Consider the following 18,480-nt stretch of genomic DNA (forward strand, 5'->3'; position numbering starts at 1 on the left):
TGAAAAGAAACAAAATTGATAAACCTTTAGCCAGACTCATTAAGAAAAAAAGAAAGAGGACTCAAAATCAGAAATGAAAGAGAAGTTACAACCGACACCATGAAAATATAAAGGATTAGAAGAGACTACTAGAAAAAAATGGATGCAGAAAAACCATTTGACAAAACCCAACATCCATTCATGATAAAAGCTCTCAACAAGTAGGTTTAGAGGGAACATACTTCAACATAATGAAGGCCATATATGACAAATCCACAGCTAACACCATATCAATAGTGAAAAGTTGAAAGCTTTCCTTTAAGATCAGGAACAAGACAAGGATGTCCATTCTCACCATTTTTATTCAGCAATCAGAAAAGAAAAAGAAATAGCCAAATTGGTAAGGAAAAAGTAAAAGTGTCACTATTTTGCAGATAACATGACACTATTTACAGAAGGCCCTAAAGCTTCCACCAAATAACTATTTTGCAGGATACAAAATCAATATACAGAAATCTGTTGTATTTCTGTACACCAATAATGAACTAGAGGAAAGAGAAATTAAGAAAACAATCCCATTTATAATTGCACCCAAAAAGAATAAAATACCTAGGAATAAATTTAATCAAGGATGTGAGAGACCTGTACTCTGAAAACGAAGGCCTTGATGAGAGAAATTGAAGACAACACAAATAAATGGAAAGATATACCATGTTCATGGATTAGAAGAATTAATATTGTTACACTGTCCACACTACTCAAAGAAATTTACAGATTGAATACAATCCCTATCAAAACACCAACAACATTTTTCACAGAACTAGAACAAATCCTAAAATTTGTACAGAACCACCAAAGACCCTGAACAGCCAAAACAATCTTGAGAAAGAGTAACAAAGCTGGAGGTATCACAATCCCAGATTTCAAACTATACTACAAAGCTATAGTAATCAAAACATATACTGGCACATAAACAGATCCATAGGAACAGAATAGAGAGCTCAGAAATAAACCCATGCTGATATCGTCAATTAATCTATGACAAAGGAGGCAAGAATATACAATGGGGAAAAGACAGTCTCTTCAATAAATGCCACTTGGAAAACTGGAGAGCTGCATGCAAAAGAATGAAACTGGACCACTTCCTTATACCACACACAAAAATAAACCAAAATGGATTGAAGACCTAAATGTGAGACCGAAACCCTAAAAGTCCTAAAAGAAAACCTGGGCAGTAAACTCTTGGATGTCAGCCTTAGCAATAATTTTCTGCATCTGTTTCTTCAGTGAAGGAAACAAAAGCAAAAATAAACAATTGGAACTACATCAAACTAAAAAGCTTTTGCACAGCAAAGGAAACCATCCACAAAATGAAAAGACAACCAACTGAATGGGAGAAGATAAGGGGATAATATTCAAAATATAGAAAGAATTCATACAACTCAACATTAAAAAAAATACAACCCGGGGGCACCTGGGTGGTGCAGTCAGTTAAGTGTCTGACTCTTGTTTTTGGCTCCGGTCATGATCTCGGGGTTGTGGGATCGAGCCCCGTGTTGGACTCTGAGCTTGGCATGGAGTCTGCCTGAGTTTCTCTCTCCATCTCCCTCTGCCCTCCACCATGCATTCTCTCTCCCTCTCTAAAATAAATAAATAAATCTTAAAAAAAAAACCCAATCTGATTAAAAAGTGGGCAGAAGACCTGAATAGGCATTTTTCCAAAAATGACGTACAGATGACAAATAGACACGTGAAAAGATGCGCAGTATCACTCAACATCAGGAAAATGCAAATCGAAACCAGTGAGATATCACCTTATACCAGTCAAAATGGCTAGGATCAAAAAGACAGGAAACAACCAGTGTTGCCGAGGATGTGGAGAAAGGGGAACCCTCTTGCACTGTTGGTGGGAATGCAAGCTGGTACAGCTACTATGGGAAATAGTATGGAGCCTCCTCAAAAAATTACAAACAGAACTATTATACAATCCAGTAATTCCACTTCTGGCTATTTACCTGAAGAAAATGAAAACAGTAATTGGAAACGATACATGCACACCTATGCTTATTGCAGCATTATTTACAATAGGCAAGATATGGAAGCAGCCTGAGTGTCCACCGACTGATGAATGGGTAAAGAAGAAGTGGTATATATATACAATGGAATATTATTCAGCCATAAAAAGGAAAGAAATCTTGCCATTCTTGACAACATGGATGAACCTAGAGGGTATGATGCCAAGTGAAATAAATCAGACAGAGAAAGAGAAATGCCATATGATTCCACTTTATGTGTGAAATCTAAAAAATGAAACAACAACAAAAAACAGAAACAGAATCATAAAAATAGAGAACAAACTGGTTGCCAGAAGGCAAGGGGGTGGGAAGATGCACAAAATAGGTGAATAAACTTCCATTTATAAAATACATGAGTCACAGGGATGAAAAGTACAGCATAGGGAATAGAGTCAATAATATTGTAATAACACTGTGCGGTGACAGGTGGTAACCACATATATCTTGGTGAGCATTGCATAATGCTTATAATTGTCGATTCACTATGTTGTACACCTGAAATTAATATAGTATCGTATGTCAACTATACTTCAATTAAAGATTTAAAAGGGGGATAGTCATAGCAGCCACCTCATAGGATTGTTATGCAGAGTGGTTGAAACATGCAAAGCACCAAGAACACGTATGTTTTTATTTTACTTGCATGATTATGTGGGAGTGGTGAGCATGTGCCTCTGTAGAGTCATGTGTCCGTGTGTGTCCCCAGGGTGAGGAGAGTGTGCAGGGGTGCGGGGGCCAGGCCTGTCTGGCCACCATCCCAGGTCAGAGGAAGCGGGCAGGGCCATGTACCTGCCTCCATGGCTGAGTCCTTGCACTGCTTGGCCTTGTTCTGGCTCTGAGGAGACAGAGGGAAAGCCGCGCTGAGCTGGCCCCAGCCCTCAGGGTCCCAGCCTCCCCAGGGGGAGGAAGCACTCTGAAGTGCTTCTGTCCCACCCTCCCTGAGCCACCCAAGAGGACACTCAGGAGCCAACTGTGGGCACCTTCCACCATTTACTCCAGCCTCGCCCCACAGAGGACCACAGTCAAAAAGGGTCCAATAAAAATAAATATAAATAAATAAAAACAGAAGCGTGCAGCCCATGCACACACGTATGACAACTGGATGTGAAGACCTGAGGGAGAAATGTGGATGCGGCCAGGTCCCGCTGCTCCACCTGGCCACCGCTGACCCCGCTGGTTGGTACTTGGGCTCTGCTTTCGACTTGCTGCCCCTAGGTTGCCCTTGGGCCCCTGTTCACCCTCACCCCAGAGGCCAGAGCAGTCAAGACCCCGGGCTCTGGATGACCTGGATGTGCATCCTTTCTCCATTGCTTCCTGGCTCTGAGACCTTGGACAATTAACTCACCGTCTCTGGGCCTGTTTCCTCTCTGTGACATGGGTCTCCCGAGCCCCTCTCCAAGGGTCATGTGAGAGTTAGCTGGTCCTGCCTGTCCATGCCCTGAGATTCTAGGAAACCCCTTTCACAGATGGGGAGATGGGGGTTCAGAGAGGAGTGAGCAGATGTCCCCGATGCAGACCTTTCTAGGGGTGTCTGTGGCACCCCCTCCTTCCCTCCCTGCCCTGCTCCAGCCCTGGGTGACACCATATGGCCTCAGCGGCCCCACGCACCTTCTCCACCTGCTTCTGGGGGCCATTGGTGCTAATGCGCTCGAAGGCCTGCTCAGCATCATCGGCATCACGGCACTTCTGCTCATATGACTTCTTGGACTGGGGGAATGGAGAAGCGGGACTGGGGGCGGCGCCCAGGGTGAGGCTCCCTGAACCCAGCCTCCCTTCTCCCTGTCGGGGGGCTGTGGGAGGAGTGGGGGCCTCCTGACGAGGGATAGGGGTCTGGGAGTCCAGAAGGGAGATGGAGAGAGGAGTTTTGTCCCCAGGCCCTGCCCCCCTGGGCACAGTGTGGCCCTGCCCATGGCCGCATCCTCTTTAGAGACATGGTCACATCAAACCACCAGCAGGTCCCTGAAAATGCCATGCTGGCCTCTGCACATGCTGTCCCCTTGCAGAACCCCTTTTCTCCTTCTCGCTAGGGGAGACAGCTCAGGGGTCCCTTCTCCCTCCACCCCAAGTCCCCAGCTGACAGCATGGATCATCGTGTGGGCCACTGTCTGGGACTGCCCGCCTGCTCATCAGTCAGGAGCTCCCCAAGGGCAGGGCCTGGGCCTATCCACATGGGCCCTTGGTTCCCCATGCAGCCCCGAGCACCCAATAGGCCATGGTGTGTGTTGTTGGATGGGTGGTCGGAGGCTGGCCCTGCCCCAGGGGCCCAGCCCAGGGCTCCTGGGGTCCACACCATGTGTCCTCCAGGCCTGTGACCCTCACACTCACATCCATGGCCTTCTTGTAGAGAGATAGCTTGGTCTTCTGGACACGGTCCATGACGGCCTCGTACTGTAGGGGACACAAGGCTCTGAGCAGGGGGACTGTGGCCTCAGGACGCTCCCTAGGCCAAGAGGACTGGTGTCCCTGGGATGAGGCACAGCATCCCCTCCTGGCTCTGAAGGGGGCAGTGATAATATGTCTTCCCTCTCCCATGCCTTGCTCTTTCACAATCTCTGCTCAGGACAGAACACTAGAGCCCAGGACAGGATGTGCCCATCATATCTTTTTGCCTCAGACTCCAGCCATGACTTGGTCTCTATCCCCGGACTACCCACCCTGCATGCTACACACACACACACACACACACACACACACACACACACACACACACACAGCCCTCACTCATAGCCTCTGTACCTTCTCACACCTGTCACACACTGTGTACACACTCTGGCACACACATGCATGCGAGGTTCACATGACACACACACAGGCCCCCATTGTTCCCACTGCTCACACTTGCACACCCAGGCCTTCATGTGCACACTCACAGAGTGCCCACAGACACCACTCATAAGTACACACAAGCACACTCTCCCATGTCCTTATGCACAGCCATGGGCCTGCTCACACAGGGGAATACACACACACACCCAACTTTCGCTGCTTGTGAGCACACAGGGTCACTGCACCCCTACCTCACCTCACAGGCTTCTTGTTCAGGCAGAGAGAATGAAATGCAGCTTGGACAGAGGTTGGGGTGTAGAGAGCACCGGAGCTGGCTGGGCTTGGGGTCTCAGTGGGGCCCGTGCCGGCGGGGAGATGTCAGGCAAGCCAGCGGGTCACAGAGGTGCAGGCACACACACATTGAGACACACACACCTGCTCCCAGGCAGGCACACACATGTGCCAGGCTCCCCTGCCCCCCTTCCCCTCTCTCTCACACACACACACACACGTGTCCATATGTACACGTGTATACACACGAGCCCAGACTGTGTGCCTGCAAACTACATCACAGTTCTCCACTTGTGGGGGCCCTGGCTGCTCTGGGGAAGGCATCTCTCTGGCTCAAACAGCTCTTGCAGACACAACAGCCCCTCTGGCCACAGGAGAACTCAAAATAGCCAGTCTGGGGCCTCGCTGTCTCGGCGGGTGCTCTGCACCCTGCAGGCAAGTCCCAGCTCAGAGAGGTCACCTGCTCCAGCACCTCGAGGCAGAGCTGGCCTCCGGGGCTGGCTTTGGAGACCAGCTGTCTGCTCAGGGACCCAAATTTAGAATCCTGAAAGCCCGAGCCCCTAGGGGGATGGCTGGGCAGATAGGGCGGGCAGCCATGCTAGATTTCTGTGGTCAGAGCCACTCATCAGAGCCAGAGCCCTGTCTGAGAAGACTGAGGGGGGCCTGGTCCACGGCTGGGTCCCCAAAGCTTGGGAAGTGGCCTGCAAGAGGGAAACTGAGGCACAACAAGAAGAGCTTGCTCAGGACATCCAGGCCCAGCCTGGACCCAGCTGTGAGCTGGCAAGCCTTTCCCTTCACCCCTCAGTTGGGTGGACTTTTCCCTTTTTCAATTTTTTGGAGTCTGCAATGATCCTTCATCTCCAAGTGTGAAGTGTTTCTGTGTGCCGGCCTCTCCCATCCTGTCCAGGGTGCCACCCTCATCACAAAGCCTTGAGTGGCTGAGCACATGTCCCCACCTGCCTTCCTAGCAGCCACGTGCTCAGCCAGACAGAGTCTCAGGCCTGGGAGGGGGCCCTGGGACACTGAGGTCACTAAACCCACTCCCCACCCCACCCCTGTAGCTTCCAGACTCTGCTTGCATACCTCCCATGATGGCGACTTTACTTCCTTTCCATGTAGTCTCTCCATCTAGGGACAGCCACGCCCTACCCACAGGTGACAAGTACCTTGGGCTGCTGAGGTAAGCCCACAGCGCCCCACCGCCACCGGCAGGCTCTGTCTGCCCCTCTCAGCCTGGGCAGCCCCGCAGAGCGGCTACTACGGCTGGCCACCAAGTCTGCCTTGCTCCTGGACAAACAGCCCTGACCCTTGGGCTGAGGACCAGTTTCTGGCGACTCCCCAAATCAGGTTGCCGCCTTTGGATACCCCCAAGCTGTCAGTGAGCCTCCACAGTCTGTTGTAGGAAGGTAATCAAAAAGACCTATGCCTTTCCCTCTTCCTGGCATGAGACGGCTCAGGGTAAGACCCCTAGTGGGGCTCTCAGGCCTGCACACCGGGCCCAGGTTCCAGTGGCCCGTCCCTGCCCACACCCATCCCCTCGACATCGAGTCACTCTCACCCCCAAGCCTGGAGTGCTGTCTCCCACCCTCCACGGGCTCCGTGTGGAGGGCCCATGCCCCCGCACCCACCTCACCTTCTTCCTCTGCTCCTTCTGTCTTTCCCGGAACTCCTCGAGGCTCCGCAGCTCCTCGCGCAAGGCCAGGGCCAGCTGGATGTGGGAGCTGCCCACATTCTCCATTTCTGGGGGCAGAGCACAGAGGCGTGGAGCCCCAACCACCCCCCCACACCCGTGCCTGGACCAGCCCCGCACCTCCCAGACCCTCCGCCAGCTTCAGAGCCCTGTGTGCAGCCTGAGCACCCCCCTCCCCGCCAGAACCTATCTGCTTCCTTCTATGGGGACATGGCTGTTCCCAGAAGGTCCTGTCACCCTGCAGCCTGGGGTTGGGGACAATCAGGACTTACGCTGCTTCAGGGAGTCAAAGGAGGCCCTCAGGGAGCTGCAAAACAGAAAGGCCAGGGTTGGGAGAAGAGTGCACAGCAGGCCCGGAATTCCCCCCACCCCCACCCCAGGGACTTTTCATTTGTGGAAAGGCTCTAGGTCACTCACACACACTGATCTAGACCCAGACAGTGACCACGCCCTCAGAACCAAGCTGGGTTTTCTGGCAGGCAGAGGTCCTCTTCGGAGGTGATAAAGCCATCACACCTCCCGGTGGTGGCAGAGTGCTCCTGGCTTCTGCATGTTTTCAGGGCTCTCCCTCCCTCACTGGGGTCCCTCTCCCACCCAGTCCTCTCCCGTCGGGACGAGTTGAAGCAGGAGAGCACAGGGTTCCGACCTGGCTTTAGGCAAGTGGCCTGGAGGGTGTTTGGAAGAAGCTGGGTGGGAGAGGCAAGCGGGGCAGGGGTACAAGAGGAGAGAGAGGTGGGGCCTTAGGGCAGGAAGAAGGGGATGTGCGGGTGAGGACACCGAGAGGCTTCCCTGTCCCTGGCTGGGGCGGCTGGGCAGACAGTGGTGACATTTCCGAGAGGGGACCCAGGAGAGAGTACATGACCCAAGAGGGGGTATACAATAGGGTGCACCGAGCTTGGGGTGCCCGAGAGAACCCCTCAGGAGGAGTCAGGAGGCAGCAGTGTAGCCATTCTGGGGTAGAGATGTGGGTGCCATGGAGAGCAGGAAGGGAAGGGGGCCACTGGGGGACGATGCCCAAGGGTGGGGTTGCCAGACAGCACATAAAAATACAGGGCTCCCAGTTACGTTTGAATTTCAGATAAACAACAAATAGTTTTTGAATATAATGTAATATATGGAACATACATCTTAAAAAAAAGTATTTGTCGTTTATCTGAAATTTGAATGTAACTGGGCCTCCTACAGCTTATCCAGCAGCCCTACTGTGGGGACTGCCCCCCAGAACCACAGATGGAGTTGGTGCCTGAGCAAGGGTGTCAGAGCCCACCCAGGACCCAGTCCTGTCTCCTGATAGGTAACGGGGTGCCATGAGGCAAACATCCCCTTGGGTCAGAAACACGAGCAACAGGGGCAAATGCCTCTCTCCAGGTCACTGGGTCTTGGGGACAGGGGCCTCTCGGTGGGGTGGGCTCCCGATTCCGGTGGAGCAGGAGAGTGACTGGAAATCCCAGCCTGGGGAAGCAACAGGACCTGGGCGGGGGCGCCTGCTCTGCACTCGCACATGCGTCGGAGCCGACCCTGGAGCCGGACAGCCTATGTTCACCTCGGGCAAGGGACTTACTCTCTGTGCCTTGGTTACCCCTTCGGTAAAATGAGGATAATAACACAAACAGGATGGTTGTGAGGAATAAATTAATTAATATGTCTAAAGTACCTCCGTCAGGACCTGGTTGTTGTCGCACAACCCTCCCCCGAGTCACATCTACACACCCCTGTCCTGGCCCCCCCCCAGGGGGTCCCCCAGGTCCCTGAACCTGACCTGAGCTGTACCTCCAAGGTGCCCCACCTGAGAGCTTACTGGGTGCCCCCTCTTATCAGAAACCCCCCAGGTTTTGCATTCAGGTGGGGGTTCCCTTGAGGTTCTCTGTGGGGCTCCATAGGTCGGACCCCTTCTCACCTCCCCATAGCCTGAGCGGGCATATGGAGCAGTCAGACTTGTGTTCACCAGCAGCTGTGTGAGGGGAGCCTGGGCCCATCGTGCCCCAGCGAGGGCCCATGGGTGTGAAGTCTCCAAGTGCACCCAGAGACGGAGCGCAGAGGTTGCAGACTGGCCCTAGGGCGGTATTTTGGGGTAACATTCTCTGCCTGCGTTGGTGGCCCCTTAACCAAGGAGGCTTGGCTTGTGGCTCTCTCTGCAACAGGAGGCCTGAGGTGGTGCAGTCAATCGAGGCAGAAAGAGAAACTGAGGCCAGAGCGTGGCGGGGAGTGCTGGGATCACACAGAGACAGCAGGCAGGCACCGGGTCGCTGGCCGCACGCTCCGCCGCCCCCTGTCAGGCCCCGCGCTCCCCTCCGCTCCCCTCCGCTCCCCTCCGCCGAGCAGCGCGCCCGCCCCCTGGTGGCCATATGTCCTCTTGACGTCCGCCGGGGACAGCCCTGGGCTCCTGCCCTCCGGCTGTGGTCTCCCCGCAAGCCTTGCAAGGCAGGCTTTCCAGGGGCCTCCCTCTTCTCATTGGACAGTTAGGGAAACTGAGGTCAACCAAAATCAGCAACCTGGTAGCACCCACAGGGATCCAGGCCTAGGAGAGAACTGCGGGGGTCTGGCCCGTGGCCGACCCGGGCCCTAAACTAACTAGATCTCGAAGTGTGGTCGGAAGACCAGCAGCATGACCGCCGCCTGCGAGCCTGTTGGAAAAGCAGACCCCGAGGCTTGGCCCCAGTCCTCCTGAAGCCGGAACTCGCGGGTGCGGCCCACCGCTCTGCGCTCTAACAGGCCTCCGCAGCCTGCTGACGTCTGCTCGAATGTGAGAATGGCTGGCCGAAATGCTTTAATTCTCTCGATTCTCGCAGCTCTGCCAGGAGGGTCCCATCGTGATCCCCATTTTACAGGTGAGAAAAACGAGCATCAGGGAGGTGAAGAAACTGGTCCGTGGCCACACGGTGGGGGAGACGCAGGGCCAACCCCCTGCTTCTCACCAGAGGAAGGAGAGGGGGGATTGCCAGGGTGACCCCGCCTGCCCTGGGCATGAGGGGCCAGGACTCTTCTGTGACAGAACTGACGCCTTCCAGTGGCTCTCCCTCCAACCCCTCTGCTTACTCACACACTTATGTCCTGCCTCAGTCTCTCCATTCATGGTGAGAGCCCCTCCAGGCTCAGTGGGACCCCTCTCCCCCACGGCCAGCCTCACCCGCACCCCCTCAGGCCCCAAGTCCTTCATGACCACATCCCACCCCAGAGCTCAGGGCCTGCACATCCACGGCCTGGTCTTCACCTCTTTTTAGATCTCACAGCTCACAAACACCTCAAATGCAGAGTGTCCAAAACTGGACTCAGCTCCCCCCACAAACCTCCCTTCTCAGCCCATTTCCATCTCAGCAAAGAGGACCTGTGCCTGGCTGCGTGCACCAGAAACCCAGAGTTGTCCTTGCCTCAGCCCTCGCCTCCCCCTGCGCTGCCTTCTCTTTCACCTCCTCAGTCTCCTCTCTGTCTGCCGCTCACTGCTACCACCCTAGCCCCAGATCATCAGCTCCGGCCCCCCAGCATCAACACTTGATAAATACCAAAGCCTTTCTCAATCCCAAACCTACCCTGCCGCACCCTCCTTGGCCCATGGACTCAGGCCCTCCCTCCCAGCCTGGGGTGCCTGTTAGGAACCACAGCCTCCTGGGACAGCTGGTCCTTCTCCCTACCCCACCCTGGGATGCTGGGAGCCCCTGCCTGAGTCCACAGCACTGCCATGTGACATGCAGTCTCTGTTCCCACCCTGGTCAGTCCTGATGGTGACAAAGCCCATGCTCACCTTGGGCTCCCATTGGCTTGCTGCCCATTGGGGCTGCATGGGTGGAGGTGCTCCTTCCACCTGGGGTAGGGCGTGGAGGGCAGGACTGTAGGCTGTGACCACTCCAGGTCCCCCCCCCCCCCCACTGCTCACCTCGGGGCTGCAGTCCTTCCTGCCCAGCCACCAGAACTCCACTTACACAACAATGAGGAAGTGACCAGGGCCCAGGACTCCACCTCTCTTTCTTGGCCCCAGACTTTCAAGAAGGCAACCTTGGTTGTGTGGGGGAAGGGGGGCTTCACTTTTCCTGGAACCACAGGCAGCCCACTGTAGGTTAGCCAAGACTCACCCCTGGAGAATGGCCTTAAACTCTGATCTTGAGGATTTGCAGAGCATATGAAGTCTTTCTCTGCTCCATTCAACCCAGAAGAGATGGCGTCTCATAGCTTTTCTCTTTCCTGGTTCCTCCCTCTTGCTGTCAGGACTTGCTCAAGCTTCTCTTCTATTTTGTCTGTGTCGCATGGCAGGGACGGGGCCTCATGCAGGCCTCTACCTTCTGTTATCCACCACCAATGTCCTTATGTGTGACTCATCCCATTGCCCTTTCTGACTTGGCTCTCAGGACATGCAGCCTGAAATGCCCTGCTCAAACACAGTCAAAATTTCGAGTGTAAACACCTCCTTCCATATTCTCCCCACCATGTCACGTCCCTGCTTGGGCCTCGTTACCCCTGCCCTCCGGCTGGCCAGGAGGCTCCAGCCTCCCAGGTGACAGGAGCAGGCTCTTCTTGCCTCAGTGCTGGAGGCTGGGGGCGGGGCCTGACGGCCCTGGTGTCAGAGGGCCCCTGATGGGAATAGGGCCTGCCTGGCTCCCTCTAACATCCTTAGCATGTCTTCATTCTCTGAGCTCAGAAGAGAGATCATGGGGAAAAAAAAAAAATCCCCTCTGACAGGAAAACCACAATATTTTAGGTTGTGACAAGTGCAGGTGAGGCGGGGATTCAAACCCACATGCCTTGAGGAGGTGTCCTGAATCGCAGTAACCACCTGGGGGCTCACTGGAAGTTGGCCCCAGCCCTGCCAGCCTTGATTTCCTTCCATTTCCAGAACCCTGTAGCACCCCAGCACCCTACCTGGGGCAATGTGAGCAAGACAGGATGGGTAGGCCCGGGCAGGAGGGAAATGGGAGCAACAACCAGAGCAAAGGCCCGGAGGCTGGAAGGGAGAGTCGGGGTGAACTTTCTGCCAAGCTGGATGTGCAGTTTAAACCGTATCGATAAGCCCTTCGCCTGTGTGATGAGGTCTTTAAAGTGCATTGAAAGGGCTTGTGGGGTTCCCCTAGTTCAGGGACCAGGTCTCATATGTGCATTCTCCATTCCACAGCCCAGCGGGAGTTCGCTGAGGCAGCGTGTGGAGGAGGCGAATGTTGGAAATGATTTGAAGACGGGAGTAACCTCCCTTCAATATATATGGCTGAGCCTCCAGGCTTGAGCGAGGTTTCTGGCTGGTCTGAGGTCAGAAGATCATGCAGAAATGCTGCATCTTCAGGCAGCAGAGGCCGGGCAGGCCGGCCCACTCTGCCTTCCTGCTGTCACTGGGCCTCTTCTGAGGTCACTTAACTCCTCAGCTTTGTCCTCCCCATTTGCTTCTGTCTAGCCTGTGCTTGCCCTCAGAGGAGCTAAGAATAAGCATCTCATGCGACCTAGGAGGGGGTTGGCCATGGGGGGGTGCTGGGGGCTTCACCCCACCGGGCAATGGGCCCTGGAGGATGCGTGGCCAGCCCCACACTGAATAGCCAGCGCATTCCCAGGGGCCAACCCCAGCATACCTCCAAGTCTCCATGACAATGAGGAAGTGACCTGTGCTGCCATGGCCACCCTTTACTCTTCCCACAGGGAGCCCTCTAGGTTGGAACTGGGACAGGGTGACCTGGTCCAATCCAAAACCCCAACAGTCACACAAGGGTGAGTGTTTGGGAGGATTTCCTGGAGGAGGTGGGGCAGGAGAAGGCCCTAGAGGGAGGGGTTCTGATGCAAAGGATTAGGGAGGTTCCCCACGATGTGCTAGAGTCTAGCTTTGGGATGGTGGGGCCATTCATTTTATGTTATTTTTTAAATTTTTGAATCCTCCTGACTCAGCCTAGGGCATGGCAGGCTCATCATAGGCACTCCATAAATGCTGGCTAAATAAATGAACGGATGATTGATGCTTGGCCCACCGTTAAGGAAAGGAATGACTGCATGGTCTCACTAATCTTAGTACATATGCCGAATGGCTCAACAGTTCCACTTACTGAGCGCCTAGTGTGTGCAGTCAGCCGACCTGCAAGCTGCATGGGGCATGACCCTAAGGCAGAGAGCAGGCGAACCGGGATGAGTTCGACTCCTGCCCCTCTTGCCCACTGGCTCTGAATGTGCCCTGCCTTTGCCCACCTCCAGCAAGTCCTCCGGCAGGAAGGCATCTCCCCTCCCTCTCCATCTCTCCCAGGAGGCGCCCTCTCCGGGCCACCCTGCTCTGACCACCCCAGCCTGACAGTGGGTTCTCACCCACCATTCCCTGTCTGCTCTGGCAACCTGCGTCTGGGCCGTGGGGCCCCCATGCTGGGTGGGCTGAGCCATGGGCCTGGCACTCCCGATCTGGGCTCCGACTCCTCCTTGGTAGGCAGAAAGGCGGACCCTGTCTCTACTCCTTGCTGTGGCCTGGGGCTCTACCCCTGATGCTCCACCTTGGACAAGGGCTGTCCTTCCAGTGACACTGGCCTCCGGCTTTCTGGGCCGGGGAGTGGCTGGGCCTTGAAGGAAATGGTCTAGGTTGCCCGGTCAGACTTCTCAGCCCTAAACTAAGTAGGGCAAGCCCAGTTTATCTGACATACACAGGTGCCTGTAAGACTGGAAAGAACCCCACTGTTTATTGAGCATTGCCCTGGCCTGGTGCTCTGTGCTTGGCATGGTGATGCCAGAGCACCTCCTGGGGGCGACTCTCCCTTTCACAGCCCAGCCCAGGACTCAGAGGGGCAGTGACCACCCCACGGTCACTCAGTATAGGAGGCAGGGCAGACCTTGCCCCCCTTGGCCTCTTGTAGCCATGCAGGGGATCAGGACCGCCCATAGCATTGCCCCGGCCACTTTCTAGTCCTGCAGTGGGGCAAGATGCTGTGTCCATCCCCGCCTTCCCCGCTGCCCACCAGGATCCCCTTCCACTATGTTCTCTCTGCCAGTGGCTTCTCCTTCCCTATTTAAGTGCCTAGTGACTCACAGGATTCTGAGTGTAAGTGTGCCTCACACAGCTTGCCTCCAGCCCGGGTTCCTGTCATGGCCCGGCCTGGAGCACCCTCTCCCCCCCCACCCCCGCCAGGAGGTCACCTCTCTTTCTGGGAAGGTTCTCATTTTCCATCTGGCTTGGGTGGCCAACAGGCAGGCAGGGATGCCTCCTGGGTCATACTCCCTCAATCCCTCTTCCCCAGGGAAGACAGAGAAGGGTTCCATCAGACTTTCATTCATTCCTTACCACGTCCTGAGCCCTCCTCTGCATCAAGCCTGCATCCAACCCCAGCCCCGCCCTGTTTATCTGTACCACAGCCCACTGGAGTGGGCAGATGAGAACTCGACTCAACCTGTCCCCACTCACACGGTTCACAAAGGCCAGGCGGGGACTGGAGCTCATGCATTCTTACTTCCAGGGCTGTGTTCATGCTTTCTGGGCCCAGGCACAGACCTTTGGGCCTTGAGCATGAATCTGCCCTGGCCCACACCACTTCTTGACCTTCTTAGGGTTAGCTCAGGGTTGCTATGGCAGCTGCAGGCTCCACAGGTAGGGGCTCCTGGGTAGGAGGTCCTGGCCCAGGGGAGAGGGGGGGCAGAGTCCACGCCTTCCCAAGGCAGCCCCTCTATGCCACTGTTAGAAAGTTCTTCAGCTGCCCTCACATCGTCATGCTCTCCCTGTCTGCTGCCCCACCCCCGAGTCTACACACAGGGAACCAGGCCTCAGGGCTGCAGAAGACCCCTGCTTCACAGCAGCAATGACCCCCATTGCCTCCCCTCCAAGCCAGGCCTGAGCTGAGCCTCTGGACTCAGTCAACCCTTTGAGGAAGGTTGTGTTATCGTTCCGCTCTCTGTCGAGGAAATGGAGGCAGGGAGAACGTCAGGGAGCAGCCTGACCCAGCTGATGATCACGCAGCTGATGGGTAAGGACATGGCACCGGAGCCCGGGCATGGCCCCTCCCTCCGCTGTCCCTGGTCACACCTCTCTCCTTGAGGCCCAGGCTAAGCCAAGGCTGCACGGGGAGTGGGCCACCAGGGGTGGGCCTGTCACCTGGCTCTCAGGACGTGGGCAGAGGCTGCCCAGGTGCTGCTGGCCGTGCTACAGACACCTGAGGACAGATGTCCTCTGTCCCCTGCCCAGAGCCTTCTTGGCGCTCAGACAGCAGGGTTTCCTCCCCCTCCCCCCCCCCAGAACCTGACCTCACCCAGAATGCCCCGTCCCCAAGAGAGTTTTCCTCCAGGAATCTCCACCCTGCAGCCATCCAGACCCTTCCTGGCCCTCCCCGCTCCACCCCATGCCAGGAAGTCCTAAACCCTGTTGACAGGCCCAGAAAGCATCTGATGAAGGAGGAGGGAGCCCAGGGCATGGGACCTCTTACTTGATCTCTGTCTGGCCACCTGCCTTCCGGGCGATCTGCACCAGCTCCTTGCCATAGCGCTCCTCTGCTTGGGCCCTGCAGGAACAAAGTGCGGGCCCTGTGTCCCCACTTCCGCTGGCTGCAGGCCCCTTGGATGTCTGTGCTGCAAACTGAGGGTCCACCCACTCAGCCTCTGGGGGCCAGCAGGCCCTGCAGCCTCCTCCTTGAGAAAATTAAGCCCCCAACCCTTCTTTGAAATAAATGTTGGCCAAATACCTGCACATTTGAGGGGACATCAGATTCTTGTCCCACTGTGGGGAGGCCCTGGCTGGGAAAAGCAGGGAAGTCACCCTCCTGAATCTTCAGAGCAGGGGGTATCCCAACAGCAGCTTGGCTGAGTGGGGGGTCCTGCTGCTTCCACAGCCCACTCCCCCTCCTGGCGCCCTCCCGGGTCTGGCTCACCTCTGCCTCAGCAGCTCCTCCACGTCCTTGCACATCTTCCTGCCGTCCAGCAGCCTCTGCAGCAGCACCTCATAGCCTGTGTGGGCCGTGAAGTCCCTGCACTGGAACACGGGACAGAGGGGCGCGTGAGGGTGGGTGGGGCAAGGACCCCACTGCCACCTCCAGGGAAAGTCTCTCTCCAGCCGCTGGCGCCTGACCTGCCTGTCTGCCTCCAGGCCCCACTCAGGGACAGGCTCTCGGGCTTCAGGAGCCGGCTTCACACAGGCACTCAGTGGGGCCCCCGTCTGTGGACGCGCCAGGTGTGGGAGCCCTATGCACCATGAGAGCACCCAGTCCAGGACGCATCAACTCCAGCACAAGGTGGCCGTAGGAAGGGCCACCTCCAAGGCCCAGTGATGACAGCCTTACAGGGTGCCCAGCTCGGCTTGCTCCTGTCATGGTCCCAATAACCCTATTATCTTCATCGTCCAAGAGAGCAAAGTAAGGCACAGGGAGGGGGAGGCTTGGCTGCGCAGGACCGGCCTTGAACCCAGGCTGTCTGGCTCGAGTCCATGCTCTCCACCTCAACACCACATGGCCTCCTGCAACAACAGCACCAAGTGGTGTTTCTTGATTGACAGCTGTGTGTCAGCTGCTGTGCTACACTCTGTGTGTGGGCTCAGGTGACCCTCTTGCCCCCACCGGGTCAGGTGGGCCTTGAGAGCGACTTCCAGGAGGCGCGCACACCCTAACACACGCCTAGGATCCCTGGCACATGCCCAGCACCCTAGGGCCAGCCATTAAGCAGGACAGTGGGGAAAGGGCTATTTGGGAGCAGTCTCCCGGACACAAGCCCCTCTGCTGCCTGCCACTTGCTCAGTCCATCCTGGCGCTCCTGGCCAACGGCATTCTCCCTTCTCAGCCCTGGAAGGGATTCTGAGCTGCTGGTGCTGGAGCTGGGGGACGGAGGGCCTCCTAGGGTCTCCCCCGGGGCTAGGGAGGGGATGTTGGGGCCAGGCTGCACACAGGGCTAACTGGCATGGGAGGGAGATGGAGAAAGTGGTGAAACATGATGCTGACAGCAGGGCCTTCCTGCATCTCTGACCCAAGCCTGGCACCCGCACCCATGCCTGTGGAAGGACCCCCAGCCCCCACCCCCCGGGATGCTGGGCCAGGCGAGCCCTGAGATTCAGCACCTAGTCTGTCTTCTTTTCCAACCCCATGGACCCCGCAAAGCCTCGGAGACTGGAGAAAGGGTCCCTGCTTTCCTGAGGACACATACCACAACCCCATCTCAGACCTCAGTGAATCAGTGGGGCCACAACTTGGGGGAGGCAAGTCAAGCCCATCTTAGGGTCAAGAGCTGGTGGTGCACCTTTCCCCATCCCATGCTTCTCCTCAAATGCTGTGTATGGGTATGTAGGGAAAGGCAGGAGAGGAGTCTAAATCCAGGAGAGCTTCCCACAGGAAGAGGCATTTGAGCCAGGTTCTAGGAGAGAAGGTGTTGTTCTTCAAGGTCTAAGTAGAATCAGACATGGTAGGAAGGGCAGAGATTCCACAAATGGCCTCACCTGGCCCTGTACCAGACCCAGCCCTCCCTCAGCAAACTCAAAATAGTGAAATCTCCAGGCCCTACAGGATTCCTAGGACTCCAAGCTTATTCCCTCCTCCATAAGCATCCCAAGAAATTCCTGAGGCCCAGGCTCAGCTGCCCACAGGGTGTCAAGCAGTGTGTGTGGGCCCTGGCTGGCTATTCAAGGCCCCAGCAGAAGGAAGTCGTCCCCAGAACCCCTGCCAGCCTGTCTGGGGTCAGGCATCAGCCCCTACGTCTGGGCTGGTGTGGTTGGGCCAGGCTTGCATTTCTGTGGCTTTTGTGAGCAGCCATTCGCCCACTAACCAGCCAGCAGACCAGGGCTTTCCGCCTCTCAGCCCCAGCCCTCCCTCCAAAGCCCCCTGGCAGAAGGTCGTGACAGCTGGGATGGGAGACGAATCCGGAGCCTCAGCCTCCTGCCCTCTGCCCACAAGGGAGGCACCCTGAGCTGGACACCAGCGTTCAGGGCCCAGTTTCACAGACCAGCAAACTAGGAAGCATCTTGTCCAGTGCCCCTCAGTCTTCAGGGAAGCTGAGGCACAGAGAAAGGAAGGACCTACTTCAGGAAACACGGGCAGAGGCAGGACAAGCATGTGGGCTTGCAGGGGACCTGTCACTGCTCCCTGGAGCCTCTGGGAGAGCTGGCGTAGCCCACCCCTGCAGCTCTGCTCTCCCCTCCTAGGCCCCCACCTGGCCCCAGCTCTCCAGGGGAGCCCCTCCATCCTTACTGAGACGCCCAGACTGGAAAGACAAGCAAAACCAAACCTACGTTGGCCATTCTGTAGGAGGCAGAAGGTAGCGAGGGGCCCTGCAGGCTGTGTCCCCAGGAGCTCAAGATCCCAAAGTGCCGCAGGCTCAAGAATGGTGTTCAGTCTTTGCTCAGAGCCGCAGTGGCGTCAGCAACCACTGTGGCCAAGTGAGCCATGGTCACAAGCCATGAGACTGTTCTGAGGAAGTGCCTGGCTCCCTGGGGGCTGCTCCCTCCCAGCGCTGCACCCCTCCTCCAGCCTGCACCCTCCTCTTCCCCCTACCCCACCACCTCCTCCTCCAGGGAATGGGTTCTGACTCATTACCCAGAGCTGGGCAGAGTCTGTTCAGGCTGCTGTTCAGGAAATAAATGATCCAATCATTCAATTAAATAATCAATCAGTTCTGGGCGCCTGGGTGGCTCAGATGGTTAAGCTTCTGCCTTCGGCTCAGGTCATGGTCCCAGAGTCCTGGGATCGAGTCCCGCATCGGGCTCCCTGCTCCTTGGGAGCCTGCTTCTCCCTCTGCCTCTCTCTCTCTCTCTCTCTCTCTGTCTCTCATGAA

The 18,480-nt window shown here is 56.0% G+C and overlaps 1 protein-coding gene across 7 annotated transcripts in view; it reads right to left on the bottom strand.

Moving 5' to 3' along the window:
* Positions 1-18,480, bottom strand: part of PSTPIP1 (proline-serine-threonine phosphatase interacting protein 1) — a 53,268-nt gene that overhangs the window by 19,856 nt on the left and 14,932 nt on the right. For 5 of the 7 annotated variants that reach the window (XM_027569392.1, XM_027569394.1, XM_027569389.1 and 2 more), the window contains exons 2-8: positions 15,600-15,700; positions 15,159-15,233; positions 7,074-7,108; positions 6,745-6,851; positions 4,380-4,442; positions 3,663-3,761; positions 2,844-2,889 (exon numbers count right to left, since the gene is read on the bottom strand). In XM_027569392.1, coding sequence (XP_027425193.1) covers positions 2,844-2,889; positions 3,663-3,761; positions 4,380-4,442; positions 6,745-6,851; positions 7,074-7,108; positions 15,159-15,233; positions 15,600-15,700 — 526 coding nt within the window. Of the gene's footprint in view, positions 1-2,843; positions 2,890-3,662; positions 3,762-4,379; positions 4,443-6,744; positions 6,852-7,073; positions 7,109-15,158; positions 15,234-15,599; positions 15,701-17,938; positions 18,091-18,480 lie in introns of those variants that run through there. The other 2 variants (XM_027569393.1, XM_027569395.1) reach the window with 2 other exon arrangements.

This window comes from Zalophus californianus, chromosome 6, assembly GCF_009762305.2.
Source record: "Zalophus californianus isolate mZalCal1 chromosome 6, mZalCal1.pri.v2, whole genome shotgun sequence".
Classification (NCBI taxonomy): domain Eukaryota; kingdom Metazoa; phylum Chordata; class Mammalia; order Carnivora; family Otariidae; genus Zalophus; species Zalophus californianus.